This window comes from Heterodontus francisci, chromosome 12 (genome assembly GCF_036365525.1).
Source record: "Heterodontus francisci isolate sHetFra1 chromosome 12, sHetFra1.hap1, whole genome shotgun sequence".
Taxonomy (NCBI): domain Eukaryota; kingdom Metazoa; phylum Chordata; class Chondrichthyes; order Heterodontiformes; family Heterodontidae; genus Heterodontus; species Heterodontus francisci.
This window is the reverse complement of record NC_090382.1, coordinates 86,004,671-86,030,182: the sequence shown is the minus strand read 5'-3', so window position 1 is coordinate 86,030,182 and position 25,512 is coordinate 86,004,671. Positions and strand designations below refer to the sequence as shown.

Genomic DNA, 25,512 nt, shown 5'->3' with positions numbered 1-25,512 from the left:
TGACGATATAGGAATAACAACATATTTTCACGACAGAATAGTGTGTAAGTTGGAGGGGATCTTGGAGGTGTTGGTGTTCCCATGTGCCTGCTATCCTTGTCCTTCTAGGTGGTAGAGGTTGTGAGTTTGGGACATGCTGTTGAAGAAACCTTGGGAAGTTGCTGCAGTGCATTTTTTACATGGCACACACTGCAGCCTTGGTGTGTTGCTGGTGGAAGGAGTGAATGCTTAAAGTGATGTGTGGGTTGCCGATGATGCGGACTGCTTTCTCCTGGATTGTGTCAAGCTTCTTGAGTGTTGTTGGTGATCCAATCATCAAGGTAGAGAGCATCCCATCACACTCTTGACTTATGCCTTGTAGGTGGCAGACAGGCTTTGGGGATTCAGGACGTGAGTTACTTATTGAAGAATTCCCAGCCTCTGACCTGCTCTTATAGTCACAGTATTTATGTGACTAGCCCAGTTAAGTTTCTGGTCAATGGTAACCCACAGGAAATTGATGGTGGGGATTCAACAATGTAATGCTGCTTAATGTCAAGGGGAGGTGGTTAGACTCTCTCTTGTTGGATATGGTCATTGCCTAGCACTGTGCGACACAATTGTTGCTTGCCAGTAATCAGCTCATACCTGTACATTGTCCAGATGTTGCTGCATACAGGCATGGACTGCATCATTTTCTGAGGAGTTGCAAATGAAGCTGAACACTGTGCAATCATCGGTGAACATCCTCACTTTGACCATAAGAATGTAAATTGTGCATTGTTTGCTGGAATTAGTAGGTTAAATCAGTCAAATGTTTTTTTTTCATCTATTTTCATATTATATGCAGAATGGCTCAATTGGTAGCACTCTTGACACTGACTCAGAAAGTTAGGAAGCCAAGCCCCACTATAGAACATGTACTGTGCACATAATTTAAGCTTACAATCCTAGGGGAGTGCTATATTGTGGCAAAGTGCTGTCTTTTAGATGAAACGTTAAACCAAGACCCTCCCTCCCTGGTTAGATGCATGAATGCCATAGCACTATCCCAAGGAAACATGAAGTTCTCCTGTTATCCAGACCACATTTCTTTTCTCATTTAACACCACAAAAATAGATTATCACTCATTTATTTGCCATTTATGATGCCTTGATGTCTGTAAATTGGCATATGACAATAGTGACTATTTCAAAAGTAAATTCTAAGCTGTGATGTGTCTCTGAGATGTACTGGCCACATAGAATACAATATAAACATATATATATATATACACACACATATATATATATATATATATATATATATATATTAAAATATGTTCTTTATTTCCACATAGCATATGTTGTTAGGTAATATACGCCAAAATGATTTACCTGTAATTTTACCGAGGGCCCGATATATGGAAGCTTTTCTGCTTATGTTTTTGTAACTTTTTGTAATTGCATTTCAGTGGGACTTGGTATGTGACAATGACTGGAAAGGACCATTTTCTATGTCAGTATTCTTCCTTGGCGTGGTGGTTGGCACCTTCATCACTGGCCAATTGTCAGACAGGTGAGTTATCTGCACCCGAGGCTCTCCTTAATTCTGTCAGCTAGGCTTTTTGTTTAATTGTGAGTGATTGACCAACTGCTTGTCAACTGCAGGTTGATTTTCTACTCCTGTACTGCTGAACATATACATAGTATACAAAATGACCTAAGAGACAGATTAATATATTCTACACCAAATGTATTAAAGGGAGTGGTTAATATCAATATTTGGAAATCATGAACAGTTCTGCAGATTGTACATGCAATATTCTGTAGCATGAAATCACTTTGTTAGTAACAACACAATTATATGAAATTCCTCTCTATTTTAAAAAACACATAAAATATCACACAGTTACAGACCTGAAATGTTAATTCTGTTCCTCTCTCCCTGATGCTGTTAAATCTGCTGAATATTACCAGCACTTCCTGTTTTTATTTCAGATTTCCCAGCATCCACAGTATTTTGCTTTTATAATGACAGTTATATGTCATTGTCATGAAGTGTGATATCACCTTTTGATCTCTATCCTTCATGCTTTACTGGTTGGAGAAGCTGGGGGTGTCCTCCCCGGAGCAAAGGAGATTGAGAGGAGATTTGATAGAGGTGTACAAGATTATGACAGGCTTAGATAAGTTAGACAAGGGAAAATTGCTCCCATTAACTGATGATAAACAGATTGAAGGTTTTGGGTACGAGGTGTAGGAGGAATGAGAAGGAAGAAATTTTTTTACGTAACAAGTAGTCATGACCTGGAACTCGCTGCCCACGAGGATGGTGGAAGCGGAGCCAACCAATGATTTGAAAAGGAAATTGAATGGGCACTTGAAGGAAATAAAGTTACAGGGTTATAGGAATTGAGTGGGGGAGTGGGACTGACTGGATTACTCTGCGGAGAGCCGGCATGGACTTGATGGGCCAAATAGCGTTGTTCTATGCTGTGAGTGACTCTGACTTTGCCACATTACAAAAGAACCTTTGTTTAGGAATGAAATAACAATAAACATTTGTATCAAACTCTAATAGTCAGGAAGTTTGGAAATAGATGAATGAGTGTTTGTATGAATGTATATGTGTATATTAATTGGTGCATAAATGAGTGAGTATGTATACTTGATTAGTGTATGTGCAAATGCATTCTGTAAACGCGCACATTATAATATGTGTACATACATTTGTTCATATATCCTTGTATATGCATGTGTATGCATAAGTGGCTGTGTGTGTTCGTGTTAGTGTATGTGTGTATACCCAAGTGCATGCCTTATTTAGCAACTACATGCATGAGAGTGTGTGTTTGCATATGCATTTTCATGAAGTTTTGTTTTTTTCTGCTTTGCAGATTTGGAAGGAAGGCTGTTTTGTTTGGAACCATGGCTGTACAGACTGGATTCACCATGAGTCAAGTGTTCTCACCAAAATGGGAAATATTTTGTCTTCTTAATTTCTTTGTGGGTGTTGGACAGATTGCAAACTATGTGGCCGCCTTTGTTCTAGGTAATTACCTACACTAATGTTAACCCTCTTCGCCACTATCTTCAATGGCACAGTGTTCTTAGTATGATACAAAATTCTGTTTTTTTTTAACTGAACCATCCGAATAGTCAAGGGAATAAAATTTGGAAGTAACTCACAATCCGTGTAGTTCTTGACCTGGTTATTCTTTTCTGACAGGATCAGAAGTTCTTGGGAAATCTGTTCGGGTTGTATACTCCACACTGGGAGTTTGCATTTCTTATGCATTCGGCTATATGTTCCTGCCTTTGGTTGCATACTTCATACGAAGCTGGCAGATGTTGCTTTTGGCCCTGTCTCTCCCTGGCCTGCTGTACATTCCTTTGTGGTGGTAAGTAGGAATTAGAACATTAATCTATTTTATCAACAGGGAAGACACTTTTTATAGCCTCCAGGGTAAAGAAATAAAGTGAATGACTGTATTATTGTCCTACTGGAACTGAATCCAACCTGAACACTGAGAATGATTGTTTCTTCTCTGGAGAAGGTGGGGGTCTGCATTGACTGTGTCCTTACAGCACCTTGTCTGTGATGAGACGCTAGGTGATCAGTGTTGTTACAGCATGGTCCTTTGAATTCATCAGCTTGTAGTGGGTTCTAGATGTACCATTTATATAGCACTATCTTTTCCAACTCATAGATCATGCAGTCCACATTTTCCGGGTGAATAACTGTGCTGTAGGGTTCAGTACGAATGGGAGAGCACCACATGCCAAACTAGTTAGTTCATTCTGGAGTCATCCAAAGCACCTACCTGAAACTAATGTTAGGTCCATTGCCTTGGGTTAAGCCCCTTGTGGTGTAGGCAAGGCTGCATGAGGCCATGCAACAAACTTGACATGACCCAGCTTATCTAGGTCTTTGTTGTCCAGTGGAATTTCACAATGGTGGGGGTGTGTGTGGGATGGGGGCGGGAGGTGGGGGAAGTTTTAGCCTGCCATGGTGGTGGGCAGGTTTCTGTGTGGGCAGTAGCTGCAAAGACCAGAAACTGCCAGCATGTCAGGAAGCCAACAGAAATCCCGCCAATTTCTGCACAGAACCTGAGCATTTGGGAGTACACGGAAAACCCTTTGAGACAGGTGGTTCTGAGATTTATATATGGTAACTGACAATTAAGTGCACTTTTAAACCCTGGATTCCTTCTTTAACTCTGAGCACAAGAGTTTACTGGGCTTCCAGCAACTCACCAGGTAAAACAAGACGAGAGAACAATAGGGCTGAACAACCGACAGGCAAAAAAAGGCTTTAAATGATGAAATATGACATCTACTGCCTTGTCCAAGTGATAGGCTTTTGTTCACAGAACTTGTTCTGAGAGTGTGCACACACTGTTTTCCAAGTGATTTCCAACATTTCTACTAATTTGGAGTTTTTTTGCCTTTGATCTGCACTTCCTCGCTGTGAGCCTTCTCAACAGCATGGGAGCCACTTACACATCTCTACCTTAGACCTCTGATGAGAAGCAAGAGGAGCAGATGCAGTAACAACAGCAGCAGGATCAGCACCAATAGGAAGAGCAGCAGCCTTCTCCTTAACCACCTGCCACTCCACAGGTCAGAGGGGATGACCACAGAGCACCAGCTTACAGGAGGCGATACCCCCAACACAGGTTACACAGGAAGTGGATAAGCTTCCTGGACATGACCGAGCACTGGTGTCTCAGGAGGGTCAGACATTCCCGTCAGGTGGCTGCTGACATTTGTGATTTCCAAGAAGAAGATTTCCTTCTATGAGGACTGGGTGGGCACGTATTGCTACGGATGACCAAGATCATCACAGCCCTTAAATTATTCGCCTCTGGCTTCGTCCAGGGATCTGCTGGTGCCATTTGAAGAATCTCACAATCTGATATCTATAAGTGCATCTCTCAGGTAATGGATGCCATGCAGTTTGCTACTGATAAGGCCATTCAGAATGAGAAGGCCCTCAGATATGTGGCTCGAGCTGGATTCCCAATAGTCCAAAAAGAAATACGTTGCACACATGTGACAATCAAGGTGCCCTCAGATCAACCAAAAGTATTCCCAAATTGTAGTGGTCTGCTGTGCCTTGCACAGCATTTCACTGCAATGAGGACTGGAACTCTAGGAGGAGGAGGGTGATGAGCATTCTGCATCTTCGGAGGAGAAGGAAGAAGAGGAGAAACAGGAGGAGGAGCCTGATGTGGCGAGGGCACCCACAACTGCACACTTAGCTTTCAGGGGTGCCTGAGTTGGATTGTTTCAGGAATGCTTCAGTTAATCTGAAGCTGTACAGACATCTAATTCACCAATTCTGAAGCCACTCTGGCCCCCACCGAGCCCCAAGCACAAAGCAGCCACACAAACAATTCATCTCTCTCACAGACACCCATTGCATGTCTTTAACTCTTGTCCTACCATTTTTCACAAGGCAGAAAGCCATTTGGCAGGCAGCAGGCAAAAATGGGAGGATAGCACAATGGTGCTTTGAAATAAAGTTTATGGCTGAGAAACATTAAACAGAAATGTGATAATTTAACGGTGTTAAGCACCCAAGTGGATACCCTTATGCTCCTACACAGCGCAACCCCTATCGCTTCAGCAGAGTTTCAGCTGACTGCATAGATGCCCTTATTAAACAGCTCTGGATTTTGGAGCCCCTGAGGGCCCTACCAAAGACTGCCCCACCTGCACTTGTGCCAGAGCAGACTGAAACATTGGGAAAGGAGGCAACGTACAGGACTCTGACTGGGGATATGGAGGAGTTGCGGCGGGATGGGTGCAAGGAGTTAGGAGTGGAAGCATTTTGAGCAGGAACCCCACTTCCATATGCCCTTCCCAAGAGCTGGAGAGCATCTTGCTGCACTTCATCGAGGTGAGCTTTTCCTCAATCCTGCTTAAGTTGGAGTGTACAAGCAATTGGCAAGGGCCAGCATGCGTTTGGTTCCCTGCACATCTGATTCTCAATGCGGGTGGCTATTCTTTCCATGGATGTACATATTGTCATGGCCAAAGCAGGAGGAGTGCACTTTTTTCTTTAGTCCCACTTCTCCATGGGTCACAACATATATTTAAATGTTACCCAGTTATCGATATGGTTAATTATATTCTCTATTATTTCAGAACAAAATTCACCAACCAGGTTTCTGAAATAAACAACAAAATGATTAATTAATTATAAAACAAGACGTATTCAGTAAAGATGCAAAGCAGTGACGTACAGATTGAAATATGAAAGCTCCCTTCTGAAATTAGCCTAACACACATACACACACACACCAGTTAAAGAAAAAATAGAGGTTTTCTCTGCAGAGATCTCTTTACAAAAAAGACAATAACAAATACTTTGGCCAAATACTTGTTATTCTTGAAGGAAAAGGATAAGATATGGAATTATATCAGTTATCCTTTTTTCTAGCATCCCACATGCACGTAGATGGCTGTCACTGGGATCTTTATGGAGCAGTTGTCTTCCGGCAGCTTCAAGGATTAGTTTGGCAGGCTTTCCAGGTGAAATGCAGCATCAGGGGTTTCAGCTTTCACATACTGGATTCTCAGGGTTTCTCAGAGAGGTGGGGAAAAGGATGAGCTCATGGTTTTTCTCTTAGTAGGCTGACCCCCAACTGACTCAAAACAATCCAAAACAAAACTAACTCTTGGCCAGCATAAATCTTGACATGTCACTTCTCTGTAAACAACTCCTCCTAGTCACCAAGGCTCCTGTTGTTTATTTAGCTTAAGACATGTGACATCCAGTAAGGGTTGTTTTTAAACAGAAAGCTCAAGTCCTTCCAGTTACCTTTTCTAAAAACAAACAAAGTCCAACATCTATTGGAATCTCTTCAATCCTCCAAATGAATCCATTTCCACAATTCTAAAACACAAGTCCTCAAAAATAGAAAAAAAGGAAGCACTTTCATCACAATATCAGTGCAAATGCCTGAGACATCATGACACTCCTGCTGGAGATGGACACCTCCAATGTCTCTCTAATCGTTCTTTTGCCTCTGGAAATGCTGACAGATTCTCACACATTTTCTGCTGCTACTGCAAAGTAGCTCTCCTCGTGAACAGCTCCCAAGAGTTAGAATATGCATCCAGCTGAGCACAGCTTGGAGGAGTTTGCACCCTCCGATGGGGACTCTCTATTGTTGTTCCTGTCTCTAGCACCTGCTCCTGTTCACTTGTGATGTGTGCTTCACCATATGACACCTCAACTACCTGTTAGGCAGCTGTACCGAGGTGTGAGCTAATGGAGATTGCACATGATGATACATCCTTGGAGTAAGTGACCTCCTCTGAGGAGCCTTTGTCCTCCTCCAGCCCCACCTCCTGAGGGATACTTGTAGGTTCTGTGGGAAATGAAAGACATGAATGAGAACTGACAAGGTGAAAGGATTCTAAGCCATCACTGTGCAGATCATCATATTTCAGTGGCTGCTGACATCAAGTCAACATGAATGAGTGTTGTAATCTATGTGGCAGTGTTATAGTTAATCCTGTCACCAGGTAGCTGGGAGACCCCAATCTGTCCATCACCAATGGCCATCCATGCTATGACCTAACTTATGTTCATCACCTCTTCCTCCGATGCGTGGAGGGCCACCTCGATTCATTGCTTCCCCATGGTGTTCTGTGCTTTCTTCTCCCACAAGACGAGAAAGGAGAGACCTGTGAGTGTAAGCAGTGGAATGTTTTGAGAGGATGGAAAGACAACATTTGTAGAGGGTCACTGTGAGGGTTAGGTGTGACATTGCAGTTAGCTAAGGTTGAATGTCAGTGCTGGCAGTTCAGATGGGGACGTAAGGAGGTGTTTTGAGAGAGAGTGCATGTGTAAGGTTACCTTACCAACTGTGCAGGAAAAGACTGGGGAAAGCAGAGTGAGGGTGTTTGTACTTGAATGTAGCATGCAGCACACGTTTCCTGCCCTGATCAAATCATTAAACCTTTTGCGGCACTGTATCCTGTTGCTGATTGTCAGCCATCTCTAGCTATGCCTGCTTATTCTCTGTGGTAGGCTTCTTCCTCCCATTCATGGAAAATGTAATCTCCCTGCGGGCCCTTACAGACCACAGTCTGATGTTCAGGGATGTATTTGAGAAGTGTGGTGCTGCCTTTCTGCATTGAAGTTTCTGGCTCTGTTATGCAACTTGACAATCCTCCAGTTCAGCCCCTCGCAAGGTCCCTTAAAATCATGGACTTGAAAGGAATATTAGCAGGATGTATAGCAGGTGATGACGGATCAACTACCATCTGTTTTGTGTCACCGCCAATGTTGAATTTCATCCCCAACATATTTGAACCATTTATTTATCATCATATCTCTTTGTATCTCTATTAGGTTTTGTCCGTGAGTGCCTCAAAGGGGTCATAGTTCAATGGATAGCGTTGGTCTTCTAGCAATAATGGTGGCAACATCAATTGCCATAAAGTAATGGAGTCATGATAACTACCAGGATAGGGGACATTATTGTGCATGATAATATACCTATGGTCACAGACCAGCTGCATGTTCCTGAAGAAGTCAATATGAAAATAGCGACTCATTACTATGTTAAAAGTACTATATAAATGCAAGTTGTTGCTGTTGTATAGCCTATGCGCAATGTCAACGTTACCCTACACTTTAGGGAATCCAATCAGACTGTAAAAAACATGGTTCTCTCACGTTATTGGCTGTTTTCCATGGGGAAGTTATGAAATCCCTGGCCTGGGCAAGCAATAATCTGCATGATGCAGATGTGTATTGCCGATTTTGAGATTTGAGTGATACTACTGCTTTTCCTTGGAATTATTCAAGAGCGAAATCATTCAGGGGAACCATCATCTTGACAACCATTGAGATACTTGTCCATATTATCAAAGGGGGTTAAGTTATGAAGACAGGCTATATAAACTTGACTTGTATTCCACCGAGTATAGAAGATTGAGGGATGATGCCATTGAGGTGTTTAGAATGTTAAGAGGACTTAATAGGGTCGATACGGATAATGTTTGCTCTGATGGGGAAATTAAGATTATGGAGACACAAAAATTTGGCCGCAAAATTTGGTTGTGTAGTACCCGCATTTTTGGCACTATGCGTGCCATTATAGGTCCAAAACTGGGTCTGCGGTGTGCACGCACACTTCTGAGTGCACATTCTAAGTATGGAGAATAGACAGATGGTAACGTTAGTCAACATGTAACACTGATTTGACACTAGCACTGCCATTTTCAATCTGAAAGCTCCAGCTAATGCCATCTCTTAACCTTGCACAGCTGAACATGCATTCAGCAGCAGGAAGGACCTCTCAAATGTGCTATTTAAAGAGATCACAAATACTTTCAAGTCAGTTGCTGATAGAACTCTACTAGTTGTTGCTAAGTTAGGAGAAGTATTTGGTGTTTTGTAGAGCAATTTAAAGTTGCTGAAGCCTACAGGGAGTGGTATGTCATGTGCTGAAGGCCTAGGTTCTGATTTCAAGGGTTCTGCGGAAGCCATGTGATCCCAGAGATGGGTGCAGGAGCTTGTATCCCCCTTGACTTACAGCATGATAGGGAAAATGAGCAGAGGCGATACAGTGGAGAACCAGCTGGTCAAAGAGGGAGCAGGAGGAGGGGAGAAAGGATCCCAGCTGGCTGGAGACCATGTCCACCCAGTGTCTTCAGGGAGCAATTCTCCTATTTCAACCTTGATGCCATCAGCACAGACAAGAAACCAAATGGAAACTTGTTTCATATCTCCTGCAACAAAGAATATTACAGCAGAGTATTTTTTTGTATTAAATTCCATTTGCTATTTCTTAGCCCGTCTGTTTAATTTGTCCAGGTCCTTTCAAATTTCTGTTACAGTAGCTATCTGATCATCTGACAATGGTATAAAGCATATTCTCCTCTACGTAGATTAGGAATAGGCCCTGCAGGATTCCATTATTAGTGCCCTCCAACTATATTATCACCTTTCTACTTCTGATTTTTCAGTCATCTTTCAACCCAGCTAATTAATTTGCCCTTACTTTCCTGCTCTCATACATTTTCTTTGAAAGCTCAGAATCTGATAAATACTTACTGAAAATCTATATCTATTGTATAGCTCTCATCAATTAGTCATTAATTTCTAAATTAGTTTGGTAGATTTGTGAAGCATTGTCAAGTCTGGACCTTTGTCATAGACATCCTATAAGTTTCAGATCCTGTAATTTTAATTTTTTTTTAAGTATAATCAAATGTGATGCAACTTCAGTGATTCCTTTTGATGGACCAGAATTCATATCAATCATACCAATTGCCTCCCCTCGATAAACCAAACAAGTGGTTGTTACTTTCACTGTAATTTCCCTGTTGACTTTGAATTGTTTCTGGAACTTTCTTTGAGAGTTTTGATATTGATTACATATGAAATATAAGTGGATTCTTTATGCAGCAGCATAAAACCTTTCCAGTAATTTAACTCTTTTATGGTTTCCACTCCTGTGCCTGAATTTTATGGGCCCCTAGGGACAGGAACGGAGGCGGGGTGGCCCATAAAATTACATGGGAAGGCAGAGGGTGGAATGGCTGTTGCCTTCCCAATGCCTTCAGCCTTCCAACCCAAAGACCAATTGAGGCTCTTAAATGGCCAATTAATGGCTTGTGAGGAGGAGGCCTTCCTCCGTGGACAATCTGTGGCCCACAGAGGGCCCCCAGCAGCAAAAGCTGACCAGTGGTATCACCCCTTCCCTCAGTAACCCAGCCCTCCAGCCCCCTCGCCAGGGCTTGCCTGAGTGGATCTGGACAACCCGTCCCTCACTAATCTTCAGTCCAGGTTCCATGTTTGCTCTTATTCAATTGATTGCTGCAATTCCAGCAGTGGCCACGTGGACTCTGGTGCTAGGCAGTTAATTGCCTGAGTGCTGTAAGGATCCCCCAAAGGGCTAAGGTGCGGTTCCTCTGGCCTTTTGGGCCCGGCATTAGGATCTCCGCCAGCTGCATACAATCTAGCCCCTGATTTCTGCCTTTTCTGAAGGTTGCACAATTAGTGCTTCTTCAGTGGACTCGTTCCCCTTCACCAATTTCCCCATGCAGCAGCATAAACAGTAGAGGAAACAGGGGACAAACAGGCTGCTGGAACAAACAGAAGGGAAGGTTAACAACAGAGATTCAGAAAGTGGAGCTCTGAACAGAAAGGGAAAGTTAAAAGATGTAATAGAGGACTCAGGAGAGAGGGGAAAAGAAACGATGGGAAGGAGGTGAAACAGTGAAAGAGGAAAGAGAGAAGCAGTGAAGGAGATATAGCAGTGTTATCTAATTCATTAACTAATTGGATTTTTGATTGGTATATAAGGAATGTGTCTTGAGCTTGAGGTCTCATGACTGATATTTGCATAGAGTATGCATTTGTATTTTAACCATTTTGTGTGTTTGTTGTAAAATGGTAAGACAAAAAGTAGAGAGTGCATGTGTTTTTTCATCATTGTGTATCTTTCACTTTTTTGGTTACTGAAGAGTATCTGCTAAAATGGTGTGTGTTATGGATGAAAACACTGGACTTCCAGACTACGGCAACACCAGCAACATTGTATAGAGAGGGGAGTTGTCAAAATGGTCAGCTCAACCAATCAGAATAACCACTCAAAGCCAACAGAGATAGCAGTCTCAACCAATAATGAGCAGCAGCAACAGGGCACATCAGGGCAAAGGGCAAACAGCAACTAGCCGTGTTCTAGATGGAGATCAAGGGTAGATCTGGTGAATCTTGTGTAAGTCAACATTCTCAGAAATCAGTCTGATGAAGTGAAAATACTGGACAATGCAAATGCTGTACAAAAACATAGAATCTGCACCAAGATGGGCTGTGTCTAGAATTACATAGCATGTGCAGCACAGCAGTAGGCCATTTGGCTCAACTACTCTGTGCTGGTGTTGATACTCTACACGAGTCTCCTACCATTTCATCAACCACATCTCAGCCTTTCAGCATATTTTTCTATTCCCTTTCCTTTCACATACTCATCGAGTTTCTTTTTGAAAGAATTTAAACTGTTTGCCTCAGTCACTTCCTGTGTTAATGAGGTCAACATTCTAACACCTCTTTCTGAGTAAAGCAATTTCTTCTCATTTCCCTCTTGGATTTATTAGTAACTATCTTGTATTTATGGCCTCTAGTTTTGGATTCTCCAATGTGGAAACATTCTCCCATATCTATCCAGAATTCCAAATTTTGGTGAGGAAGACTGTGGAGTTTCACACCGATGCTTGTTAAGTAAATATATACATGAAGGAAATTTGCCTGTATTGTGTATAAGATGTTTTCCGCTAAAAGTAGTACATGTTGTTAAAATAATGTCACAATTTCCATGAGACAACACTAAGATAGAGAAACAGAAATGAAGGAGGGTCGAGAGAGGTGAAGGAGGAGAGAAACAGAAGTGAGTGAAAAGTAAAGGCCTGCTCGGGTATAAAATTGAAACCCGACCCGGGTCCGACCCGACCACAGCCAACCCGAACCTGACCCGGGCCCAAGTCCTTTAATTTTTTTTCGCACCCGACCCGACCCAAATATCAAGCATGTTATTGTGTTCTACCTTGTCCAAATGGTAATACTTGTGATGCAGTACATATGTTCCGGCAGCAGGCTATTCCTGCAGATGGAGTTGTGGGGTATCATGAGTGAGCCTGATCCCGTGAGTTCCTGGAATCAGCACTGTCCAGCCCGACCTGACCCGAGCCCGAATGCTGGACTCGGAATATAGATCCGAACCCTACACTTGTAGTTGGGTCTAGACGGGTTCGGGTTGGGCAGCCAGGCTTTAGTGAGAAGGGGAGAAAGAGAAATTAAGGACAAAGTGAGTTTGAGTCAGTAGAGCGAAATGGAACATAGAGAAAAATGGAATTAAAAAGTAGTGTGAGAATGAATTGAAAGGGAAGAGAAGGTGAAACAGAACTAAAGGAGAAGACAGAGAGGAAAGTTGCAGGAGGATAAAGAAAAACAGAAAAGTAGGAGGGAACAGAGAGATAAACTAAAAATGATGGGGGAGGGAAACCATTGTCGGAGATGATTGTGCTATGATTGGATAAGTAAATTTGGTAAGATATCTAAAACAATGAAACCCACATTGAAATCATAAACAGCTTCATGTTGTGACTGTCAATGGCTTCAACGTAGATTTCATTGCATTTGACATTTTTACCCTGACCAATAGTCAATTTTCCCTAAATATTATCAGACAAAATTACAGCATTGGGTGCGATCCATTGCTTTTAAAACCATTCAGATTGCCTCTGAATGTCTCTTTGGTCTTTAGATGAACTCGGATAGTGCTTTATAAAATGCTCTTAAATGTTTTTCATTTTATTGATGTTAAGCTAACTGTACTATAACTCCTTTATTAATGTCAAATTCCTTGTTTTTTGATCAATAGCTTGTTTTAGAGTATACAGGGCTGGTGGGAATCAATGCATGATTCAAGATCAAATTACTGAACATTTACAACTTAATGAGACATTCAAGGACAGCAATGATACATTTGTTGAAACCAAGTCATGTTTGACAAATTTAAGAAAGACCATGAAATTCCTCAGAACTGCTCTTAATCCACAACATTAATTCACCAGAAGTGCTGTGGAAAAAGAGTTTATGTTGAACAACAGCAGTGAAGTGGGAGCAGCCTCGAGAGATTTCTGGCCATATTGTTTTGAAGAAGTGGCCAATTGGATAGACAAAGAGAATACAGTAGAAGTGGGGAATTTCAGCCATTTGATTTGGTAAGAGGAAGCTTGTCACAAAAATCCAGATATATGGTAAAAGAGAAATTGTAGCATGGATGGGAAATAGGTTGATGGATAGGAAAGAGATTTAGGGTTAATGGATATTGCTTGGATTGGAAGTTGTGGCCTAGAGATTCTGAGAAGGAATGAAAGGAAATAGAAAAGGGAAAAGAGTTAGCCCGACACTGACAATAGCAAGTGACAGGCTTTACATTGCAGCTTGAAGTTGAAAAGCTGGCTGAATGTGTGACTTCTGTTTCTCTCCTCCTTTACCTTTCCCTACCCTTCTTCATTTCTGTTTCTCTTTGTGTTGTCTAATGGAAATTGTGACATTGTTGTAACAGCATACACTACTTTTAGTAGAAAACATCTTATACATGATACAGGTACATTTCCTTCATGTATATATTTACTTAACAAGCATCAGTGTGAAACTCTGCATTAAGTCAAGTAATAGGCAGACAGCTGCCTCAAGTAAGTCACCAGCTTCAATGTGCTTCACTCTCAATGGTCACTGGAGCTGAAATTTCTACACTGATTTTGGCAAGACTGGGCTGTAATGCAAGCACATCTCAATTTTGAGACCTTGGTAGCTGAGAGGGTGAGATCTATCTCTACTGGGGTCACACTCTGTTTCCATTTCAGTGAAATTTCAGGTCTGAAAGGGAAGAACCATGTCCTCCACCTATCCCTTCACCTGCAAACTCATGCAAATATGACGGTGTAAGGCATCAGAATTCCCATTTTTTCCACTGTCCTATTACATATAATTGCCATTGGTGTAACTTATGGGAATATGAAAGATTTTCCTACAATTACACAATGTATGGTAAAGAAACAGGCCATTTGGCCCAACTAGTCCATGTCATTGTTTATGCTCCACACAAGCCTCCTCCCACCCCTTTCTATTGTTACGACCGAGGCAGGAAGAATGAACTGTCTTCTCCAGTTCCACCTTTCCACAGGTCACAACATATATTTAAATGTTTACCCAGTTACCGATACAGTCAATCATATACTCTGGTCTTTATCACTGAATAAAATACACTAAACAGGTTTCTTTAATAAACAACAAAATTATCGGTTTATTATAAAATAAGATTTATTCAGTAATGCAGCAAAGCATTAACACACAGATTGATATATGAAAGTTTCCTTTTTAAATACCACACCCCCCACTCACACACACACACACAAACACACACACACACACACACACACACACACACACACACACACACACACACACACTGGTTAAAGATGAAAAAAAAGACATTTTCTCTGCAGAACTCGCTTACAAAAAAAGACAGAAAAAGAATACTTTGGCTAAATACTTGCTAATTCTTGAAGAAATCAGATGAGACATGTTGTGTCCAAAATTGGCATAGAGCTTGGCATCTGAGTACACATCGATGGGTCACTGGGATCTTTTCTGAAGCTGTTCTTTTCAGGCGGCATTGAAAATTAACCTGGCAAACTTTCCAGGAGCTCCTCAGGAGAAATGCACCATCAGGGGTTTTAGCTCCCACATGATTGATACACAGCATTTCACAGAGACCAGAGGAAGGAGGCAAGCTGGGTGTTTCTCTCTTGGCAGATTGATCTCCAACTGCTTTCAACAACAGTTCACACCAAAACTGAACCAAAACAATATCTCAGAAGTGAAATCCCAAACAGCAAGTTAGAACCTCCTGCCCACTATAAATCGTGACATGTCACTTCTCTGTAAACATCTCTCCCAAGTCACCAAGGTTTCTGTTGTTTATTGAGCTTAAGGCATGTGATTTTCAGTAAAGATTGTTTTCAAACAAGACCTCTCAGTGACCCTTGTAAAAAAAACAATCTCTTCAGTTTTCCCAAATAAACCAATGACCATAATTCTAACACACAAATCCTCAAATTTTTTTTTTTAAATTAGAAGCATTTTCAAAACACTATCTAACTCTATTATAACCTTTAATTCTTTTCTCTTTTATGTGTTTTTATAGCTTCTCTTTAAATGCATCTATGTTATTTGTCTCAATTATTCCTTGTGGTAGCGAGTTCCACATTCTAATCTAACCACTCTCTTGTGTATGTATATATACCTTGTTAGGAACAGATTGACTTAGCAGAAGTGATCTATTCAAAGGCACTTACTACTTGGATAACCTTTTCCTATATCTCAGTTTTTTTTCCCCTAATTATTTTGAGAATTTACTGTTGCTTTGGGGAGTTACTGAGCCTACTTCTAACTGCCGAAGTGAGGAACTCTCAAGTCATAGTCACCTTTTTGGCTCTTTCCCAATGGAGATTTTCCTGTTTGCAATCTTGATAGAGGAGGAGATGAAAGAAGAGAAAACAAATAATAGTGAGGCAGCATCAAAAGAAGATGAGGACAACTTGCTATTATCATCCCACAATAAATCTATAGCTCTCACAGAGCTTGTGCAGGACTGAGTAAGGAACTATGTACTCACAAACTTCGAATGACTAAGGAAACCTTTTGCGTCTTTTGCATGATAACCTACAGCTCAGACAGTAGCTACCAAAGCCACTATCAAAGCCAATTTTTATGCCAGTTTGTTCCTTCCAAGCTGCAACCGGGAATCTCTGCAGCAGCAGGCAGGATGCTGTCTGGATCTGCACATTATAGGTAAATCTTATTATCGTTAGGAGACCTGGGAACTCGTCCATATTTTGGAATGATTCCCAGACAACAGCATGGCAGGGATATTAACTGGGATTGGCACCGACATGTTGCACCACAGACATTTGACAAGTTTATTGACTGAGCCCCGGACATGAGGGCAATTAATCTGTATATGAAGTGTATAGCCTATCTAATGCCATCAAACACAGTCCAATTTAAAACACATTTATCCTTATAAATAAAGTAGCTAAGCATACCAACACCAATAGAGAGCAGCACAACTGTATTGGCACGCTAGCAAGTGAAATAGTATTCAATACCAATGTAAATTACTTTTGTTGAAAGAATAAAGCTGGCTGCACCATGTCACGGGGTGGTAGATGGACCATACTGGAGTGCAAATTCATCGAATAAACCATGAAATTCAAGGAGAGATTGTTATTGTGGTCATTGAGGTGAAGCAGTAGAAAAATAAGCAATAGAAAGATGGACCATTTCTCATACTGCTATTGTCACAAGACAATTTAACCCATGATGGTCAATTGTTTGTGCAACTTCTCCACCTGCTTGTAATATGCGTCTGAAGACAGGGCAGCCAACAAAAGGGCAGTGATCTCCAAATCAGGAGAATTTTATAGGATGAAGTAAATAATATTTCAGAAGAGTCATGTAAAACAGAAAAGCAGAGTAGGACAGGAAGAGAGGGATTAACACTGGGTAGCCAAGACAAGCTTATTCATCTTGACAGGCTGTTAATCTAGGTCCTGGATTCTAAAATAAAGAACAGAATCCCTCATGGACAAAATGCCATATGCTCACCAAAGCTCATGACAACATTAGATCAACACAATTACAAATACAGAGTGCCCTTCAGTTCCTCCAGTAATGTGATTCTCTTAAATTCACTTGTGTCTATAATCTCAGTCTATCAATATTGATTCTGATTCAGCTCTGACAGGATAATTACTAACAAAAAGCTTTTCAACAAAAAGTTGAACAGTTGTTACTGCAGTTACAAAATGTTCAGTCATTATCTGTAAGATTGTACTCCAGAATAACCAATTAATTTCCAAGCCAAATCTATTACCTGTTGGCACAAGTGCACCTTTAACGTAATATATCATACAGCCAACTTTCAAATTACCTTGGTCACTCAGGTTATCTGCCCTCAAACTGGATAGTAAATGATGTACATTGCAGCTACTGATCTTTGACGTACCTGTAAACTTGTCCTTTAATCCAATTTATAGCAAAAAAAATCAGTTAATTACTTTTTCTTGCATTGTCATTGAAACATAATTAAATTTTTACGTTGACTTCCCCGACAGTTTATACAACTACAAATGCAGCATAGATTTTGTTGAGGAATCATAGGAAGTTCATCATAGACTAAGATTTATTAAAGCTATCTATTGCATTGCATTTACTAACTATTGTATATGGGTCGTCAGCATCATATTTTTGCCAATATCACTGAGCCCCATTACACCGTACTCTTGTATTCATGAGGAACTTACAGTGCTGACTTCTGGATATTCCTTAGATTTTCCTGCCTGTTTTCCCCTCAATACAAGTTCTGGAAAAATGTGATTCCAAATGGATAGCATCAGAATTGTGACATTTATATGGAAGTAAAAGTAAAGCAACTTTCAACATGTCACTGAGCTCATGTCCGAGGTGAAAGTAATGTGTTCCAGAGCATAGAAATTGAGACATTTCCTAAGTGACTTTTTCCATTTTAAAATGAGCTTACATAACACAAGCTTTTAAACGTGTCTTTTAAAATATCCTAGCTGCTAGGTCATTCTAAAACACAAGGTTGAAGGTTTGGAGCACAGGCATCCTACCTTTTCACATGGGGTGGGGGGGGGAGTGGTCACATTACAACTTTTGCCTTATACAGGAGGATGGTGAGATAATTTCAGAAAGATAAAAGCATTAAAAATTTATCTTACTGTTAATCAAAACAACAATAACAAACGTTTTTGTGAAGAAGCTTGAAATGAGGAGATTAATTTATTGACTTAGTTTTGTGTCACTGTGTTGGAAATTGATTTCGTGATACCTGGCATTTACTTTGCTTGCACAAGTAGTCAATGTTTGTAGTGATGTGGAGTATTCCAGATAGACGTCCAACTGTCAGGAGTGATCTTGATTGCATTCTCATCACGTCTCTCTCAGTTCCCTCTCTCTCTGCCCCCTCTCTACCCCCACCATTCTCCCCCTTTTCACCCTTCTCTCTTTGACCCCAAGTCCTCTCTATGTCTCTCTCTCTCTCTTTTTCCCTCCATCTCTGTGTCCTTCCTATCTGTGTTCCCCCTCTCTGTATCATCCCCCCCCCATGTCATTCCTGCCTCTGTCTCTGTCCCCCTCTACTCTTTGCCTGCCCCTCTCTTCCCCCCATCCTCTGTCCCCACTCTCTCTTTGTCCCCGTCTCTCTTTGTGTCCCAGTCATCTCTCTCTGTCCCCCTCTCTTCCTGTCTGTACTTCCTCTTTCTGTCCCCTTGCCCTCTCTCTCTGTTCCCCCTCTGTCTTTCTGTCTGCTCACTTCTCTCTCTCTCCCTCCCTCTCTCTCAGGCCCTTTGTCTCTCTTCCCCTGCCTCTCTCTCTGCTCCCTCTCTCTCTCTGCCCCCCTCTCTCTGTCTCTCTCTTTCTTTCTCTCTGCCCCCCTCTCTCTTTGCCCCTCTCTGCTTCCTCCCTCTCTCTGCTCCTCTCTCTGCTCCCTCTCTTTCTCTCAATATGCCTCCCCTCTCTCTGTCCCTCTCTCCCTCCCCCTCTTTCTCTCTCTATGCCCCTTTTCTCTCTCTCCTCCCTCTTTCTGCCCCTCTCTCTCTCCCTCTCTCACTCTCTCTGCCCCTTTCTCTTCCCCCCCCTCTCTCTCCCTGTTCCCCTCTATCTCTCTGCCCTCCTCTTTCTGACAGTTGCAGAGAGCAGGAACTCACAGCTGAGCAGCTTTGTGGTTGGTCAGTTTAAAAAAAAAAGTCACAGTCGTCAGTTTCAGAGTTATCAGCTGCTTAGAGCAGAGAGAATGCTTCCGAACTCTGGACAAGTTCCTGGTTTTCTGGCGGGCTTTTAAAAAAAAAAATTGGAACTCGCTGGAAAACCACGAACTTGTCCGAATTTCGGAAACACAGTCTTTGCTCTAAGGACCTGACAGCTGTGAAACTGACGGCTGCATTTTAAAAAAAGCTGTCTGGTTGGCAGGAAGAAGCCAATGGGAAATTTCCCATCCCTGAAAATTGCCAGTCACAGACCTCAAAAAATTTTACCACGGGGACTGGTGTCCGTGTACGACACGTTGCCGACCCCTGGATATTTAGTTCTATCATGTTGTTGGTTTCCCCAAAGTAATAAATGACATCCACCTTGCACAGTAGGCTCTTACTGTGGTCTTTAAATATTCTGAATAGAAAGGGATTTAATTTCTTCAATGTTCAAATTGTGTGGGGCCGACAAGAATCAAGCCTGTATGTTAATGCCAAATTTGCAGAGGATTAGCTTTTGCAGTGAGAAGCTCCAGTCTCCCAGCTCTGTTACGGGAAGAAAGTGAAGTGTTGGGATGACCTCTGGGAGAACAAGGCACATCCACTTCTTCCAAAGCTCATGACTCCAATTTGACAGTGGTATTCACTGCTGCAATGATGCCCATTTATCAACTAGATTAGTCTTTTAAAAGACAATAGGGTATTTTTCTAGCAAGATTTATTTGCCTGATAGATCTGGACAGGTACTGCAAAATGCTCCTGAGGAGACCTCTTGCAACATGTTTGTTAAATATTTATTCTTCAACTAACATTATTAAAACAGATGCTTTACAAATTTAAGTTAATCCAGACTCCTGGAGCAAATTGTCCTCATGCCAAATATTGAACATCTATGCCTCACTGATTCCCATCCACATAGCATTAACTCTATGTTCTTGCTTTATTTGATATCAGTATCTTCTTCAGCTGTTTGTTCAAGTTACACCATTTATTACTCCAATTCTACATTAATCTTCTTTCAGTCACTATACCCCAATATTTGGAATTCTTCCCAAAACTACTTCACCTTACTACACATCTTCCTTCCTTCCAAAGCCACTTAAAAATCTACATTTCTAACAGTGACTTCAGTTTCTCCCGCAACCCTTCCACACCACCCACTCCCCACACTCTACCCCTGAATCAGCATTCTCGTCTTTCCTTTTAAAGCACTCAGATGTTCTACATCAGGAGTGGAAGTTGCTGTTTGTTGCTGAAAATAATCAGAAAAGACTAATGGAATGCTGGTCTTTATATCTGGAGGACTATAATACAAGGTGGTGGAAGTCATGCTACAGCTCTACAAAGCCCTGGCCAGACTACAACTGGAGTACTGTGAGCAGTTTTGGGCACCACACCTTAGGAATGATATATTGGCCGTGGAGGGAGTACTGTGTAGATTTACCAGAATGATACCTGGACTCCATGGGTTATATTAAGAGGAGACATTACATAAACTAGGGTTATATTACCTGGAATTTAGAAGGTTAAGAGGTGATTTGATTAAGATTAGCTGGAAATAAACTATTTCTGCTGTTTGGGGAGTCTAGGACTTGACGGCATAGACTAAAAATTAGAACCAGATCTTTCAGGAGTGAAATTAGGAGATGCTTCCGCATAGAAAGAGCAGTAGAAGTTTATAACTCTCTTCCACAAATGGTATTTGATGCTTCACCAATTGTAAATCTGAGATTGATATATTTTTGTCATCCAAAGGTATTAAGGGCTATGGGGTAAAGGCGGGCATATGAAGTTAGATCACAGATCCACCATAATCTCATTGAATGGCAGAACAAGCTCAAGGGCCTAAATGCCTACACCTGTTCCCAGGTTCCCATGTTCTCAATCATTATAGATTTGCAAAGCTCAACTATATTCCTGTAGAGGGTGCTAAAATTGCATTCAATCTTAAAATATCTGAAACATGTCAAGGTCCATTTCCTGACCATTGACTATAAATTGGTTATTCCTTATTCCAGGATCAGGCTCTGTAATTTTACCCTGGAATTTCACAAACTAATACACAACCAAACAACTTTCCTCATTCGTATTTTCCCTTTGAAAGAAGACATACCTATGGCTCTTCCCTCAGTGAGAAGCTCCATATTCCCTTCATTGTTTTTTCAGTTCTGAGAGTGCTGTGGCATCTCAGCATGTATTCAAAAGCTTATTTGTGATTTTCATCTTTGCCAAATATTTTTTACAATGTTATTTCTCTTTAAATTCTGTGTCATAACATGGCTTTTCAGATACATATCAGTGCTCATGATGAAGGTAGTCATTTGCATAAGCCTGTCAAAGCCAATGTTGAACTTTGGCACCGATATCTTTTCTGAATCCACTCCTAGATTTGAACCGAATGACATTGCACTCCAACTGTCTGTTCTTCTGCCATAAGTCAGGTTCTTAATCAAGGCTTGTAGATGAGATTTTTGAGTCAATTACTAGAGATGACGACCTAAAAGTTTTTATCTTTGAAGTACTTTCTCCTGGGTGGGCTGTAACCAAGGCTAAAGAGCCCCACCAAAGCTTACATTGGGGGTGGGGGGTGGAGCATCAACACCTATCAAAGACAAGTACCCCCACTGGATATCAACCCAATATTCATAATCGGTGTACTGTTCTCCATTCACTGGGGCTGTCTGCAATGAGAACGAAGCTCAACTTCTCTGAGTTAGAAACGGGAATATAATCACTGAGCCAGTAGTAACTCTATCTGGACACAAATATCCCACTGGATGTCAGCCTAGAATTGAGAGACCAGATTCTAGGCTCCACAAGCAAGGGTACGAACCCTTCACCTTCTGACTCAGGTGTGTGAATGCTACCACGAAGGCAAAGGCTCACACCTATCATCGCTATATCTGCCGTTAAAGAGTGTACTCATATTAATAATAATTTGTCAAATCCTTTGTGTGACTTTAGTACTCTTTCCTTAAAATGAAATACTTTTACTCCCAGGTTTATTCCTGAGTCTCCACGCTGGCTGCTGTTAAAGGGAAGGGTACAGGAGGCTGAAGCAATACTCCGACACATTGCAAAGAAAAATGGTGTCACTCCACCAGAGGTGCTGTTCAATGATCTTGAGGTATTGGAACACAATTCGGCTTTTATCTTCTGTGTGAAATGACAAACCAGCAACCAACCTGTAAATTGTGCATGATACCTTTAAATAGTGCTGGTGATGGGGTTCTTCCTATTGGTTAGTGCTACATATTGCTGGGCGAGTTAGGCGCGTGGTGAGTCAAGCGCTGAGACATACCAAAATCACGATCAGGTCCTGCAAGCAACATAACTTATTCACTTTATAATGTTCTGGTGAATGCTCCTGATGCCAACAGAGTAGCCTACACCAATATGATGGGCGATGCACAGTGGCTGGTAATGAGCATGCACTTTCTTCCCGCCATATTGGAGGGTTAGGTGGCCATTTAGCAACTCATAAACAGGGCTCACACAATCAAATTTCTGGACCAATATCTTCCTTGATACTTTTGCAATATGTTCCCTCCCCCATTTTTTCTTAAAATTTCTTAGAAAAAAAGTAATACATGCCACTGTGATTGTGTCACTGATCATGCCATTGCATCCTTGCACACAGGCAGCTGGCACCATTGCTGGGGACATAAATCCTGCCCCCTCCACGTGATCAAGGGAGGTGGCACACTCCGACTTTGTAAATGAGCTGCTGTAATTGCAGGTGGGCTGCCATTTTTTTCGCCCGCCGCAGCTTATCGAATTCAGCCCCTATAGTTTATCTGGCAGCCTCCCCTGATATGTTCAGCAGGACTCCACCAGAATGGCCACAAACTTAGCCAGGACATGACAATGCTGATTCTGAACCTTCAGCCACACTTTCCACGATGGGGCGGTGGGGGGTTGGTGGTGCGAATACAGGGGGCAGACTTTCTGCCTGTTCCTACAAAACCATTGGCATAAGTGGGCATGGGGTCAAAAGTGTGACTCCCTAAACTGGGATTTTGTGCAGCTGGGCCCTCAGTTAGTACCCACGTATAGCTGGCCTCACCATGCTTAGATGACCAATACTGGCAGAAATGAGGCTCAGATTCAAGTTCATGCCAGGATCATGACCTAGACTCTCAGAAATCAGACAGGGTGAATGATCATTTTTTTCCTAGACCAAACTCAACATCTGTCTGGAGATGGGAGGAAACTGAACATTTCTCCCTCCCTTACCTTCCAGCATCTTCCGAGGTTTCTGGTGTATTCAGTTGAGGTTGTGAGGGGTGGTAGGGGTGGTAGGGGTGGTAGGGGTGGGCCCACACCTACTAATAACCCACTCCTGGAGGTCCCACTTCTTGAGCCACCAAACTTTTTGAGGTCATTGGCAGAGACCCGCAATGAACTTGATCCTGACATAACTGCTGGGATCACATCCCCACATTTTTTTTTTAGGTGAAAATGTTAATAAACCTTGCCTGATATTCTCCATATAGTGATTTATGTGAACAAGCTGAATGAAAATTTACATAATTTCATTAGATGTTCTGGTAGAAAAATTCGATTGTTCTTGTTTTCGGGAGTGAGGCTCAAGATTCATGATTTGCCCATGCCCCAGTCCTGTTGAGGCAAGCAGCACGAAAACTTTGTGCTGCCTCCTTATTTGAATGAATACCAAATGCAGTTCTGACTGACTGCATGCACAACAGGGGGCCAAGCAGCATGTGTGGCTAGCACATGTTGCAGCCAACCTGCACATCTTAAAGGCAGCCATCCCGGTTAAAGACCAGCTGAACTCATAATACAGTATCTGCTGCTGACTGTGGAGGAAGTGGCTTCAAGGAGATACACCCCAAATGGAACAAGAGAGGAGAGAGAGGGCTGGAGGCATTAGCACAGGAGGTGCAAAGCAGGAGAGAACAATGTTTCCGCAGGCGGCCAGGAGGCCCGCCAGGTGAATCCTCAAAAGTGAGTAGGAACAGGTGGCCAGGGAGGTGAATTCTTAGCATCTGGCCCCAAGGCGTAGCAGTACCACAAGAAGTGTAATGAACTCATGCGAATGGTCAAGGTCAGTGAATGCATCCTCACATGACATCTCCAAACTACAGGTGCAGAGTCTCTCACACTGCTCACAAAACCATCATTTGTAGAAAAATTAGAGGGGAGATGAGGAAACACTGTTTCACCCAGAGGGTGGTGATGGTCTGGCACTCACTGCCTGAAAGGGTAGTTGAGGCAGAAGCCCTCAACTCATTCAAAAGGAGTCTAGATATACACCTCAAGTGCTATAAGCTGCAGGGCTACGGACCAAATGCTAGAAAGTGAGATCAGAATAGGTGGATCGTTTTTCAGCCAGCACAGACACGATGGACCAAGTGACCTCTTTCTAGAAACATAGAAACATAGAAAATAGGAGCAGGAGTAGGCCATTCAGCCCTTCGAGCCTGCTCCGCCATTCATTATGATCATGGCGGATCATCCAACTCAGTAACCTGTTCCCGCTTTCGCCCCATACCCTTTGATACCTTTAGACCCAAGAGCTATATCTAATTCCTTCTTGAAAACATACAATGTTTTGGCCTCAACTGCTTTCTGTGATAGCGAATTCCACAGGCTCACCACTCTCTGGGTGAAGAAATGTCTCCTCATCTCAGTCCTGAAAGGTTTACCCCGTATCCTTAGACTATGACACCTGGTTCTGGACTCCCCCCCCCATCGTAACATCCTTCCTGCATCTACCCTGTCAAGTCCTATTAGAATTTTATAGGTTTTCATGAGATCCCCCCTCACTCTTCTGAACTCCAGCGAATATAATCCTAACCGACTCAATTTCTCCTCATACATCAGTCCCACCATCCCAGGAATCAGTCTGTTAAACCTTCACTGCACTCCCTCTATAGCAAGAACATCCTTCCTCAGATAAGGAGACCAAAATTGCACACAATATTCCAGGTATGGCCTCACCAAGGCCCTGTATAATTGCAACAAGGCATCCCTGCTTCTGTACTCGAATCCTCTCGCTATGAAGGCCAGCATACCATTTGCCTTTTTTACCACCTGTTGCACCTGCATCCTTACCTTCAGTGACTGGTGTACGAGAACACCCAGGTCTCGCTGCATATTCCCCTCTCTCAGTTTAGTGCTGTTCAGATAATAATCTGCCTTCCTGTTTTTGCT

The 25,512-nt window shown here is 42.1% G+C and overlaps 1 protein-coding gene across 1 annotated transcript in view; it reads left to right on the top strand.

Moving 5' to 3' along the window:
• The window catches only part of LOC137375642 (organic cation/carnitine transporter 2-like), a 100,241-nt gene that overhangs the window by 31,236 nt on the left and 43,493 nt on the right, over positions 1–25,512 (top strand). The window contains exons 2-5 of the mRNA XM_068043025.1: positions 1,434–1,537; positions 2,859–3,013; positions 3,191–3,362; positions 22,336–22,462. Coding sequence (XP_067899126.1) covers positions 1,434–1,537; positions 2,859–3,013; positions 3,191–3,362; positions 22,336–22,462 — 558 coding nt within the window. The remainder of the gene's footprint in view (positions 1–1,433; positions 1,538–2,858; positions 3,014–3,190; positions 3,363–22,335; positions 22,463–25,512) is intronic.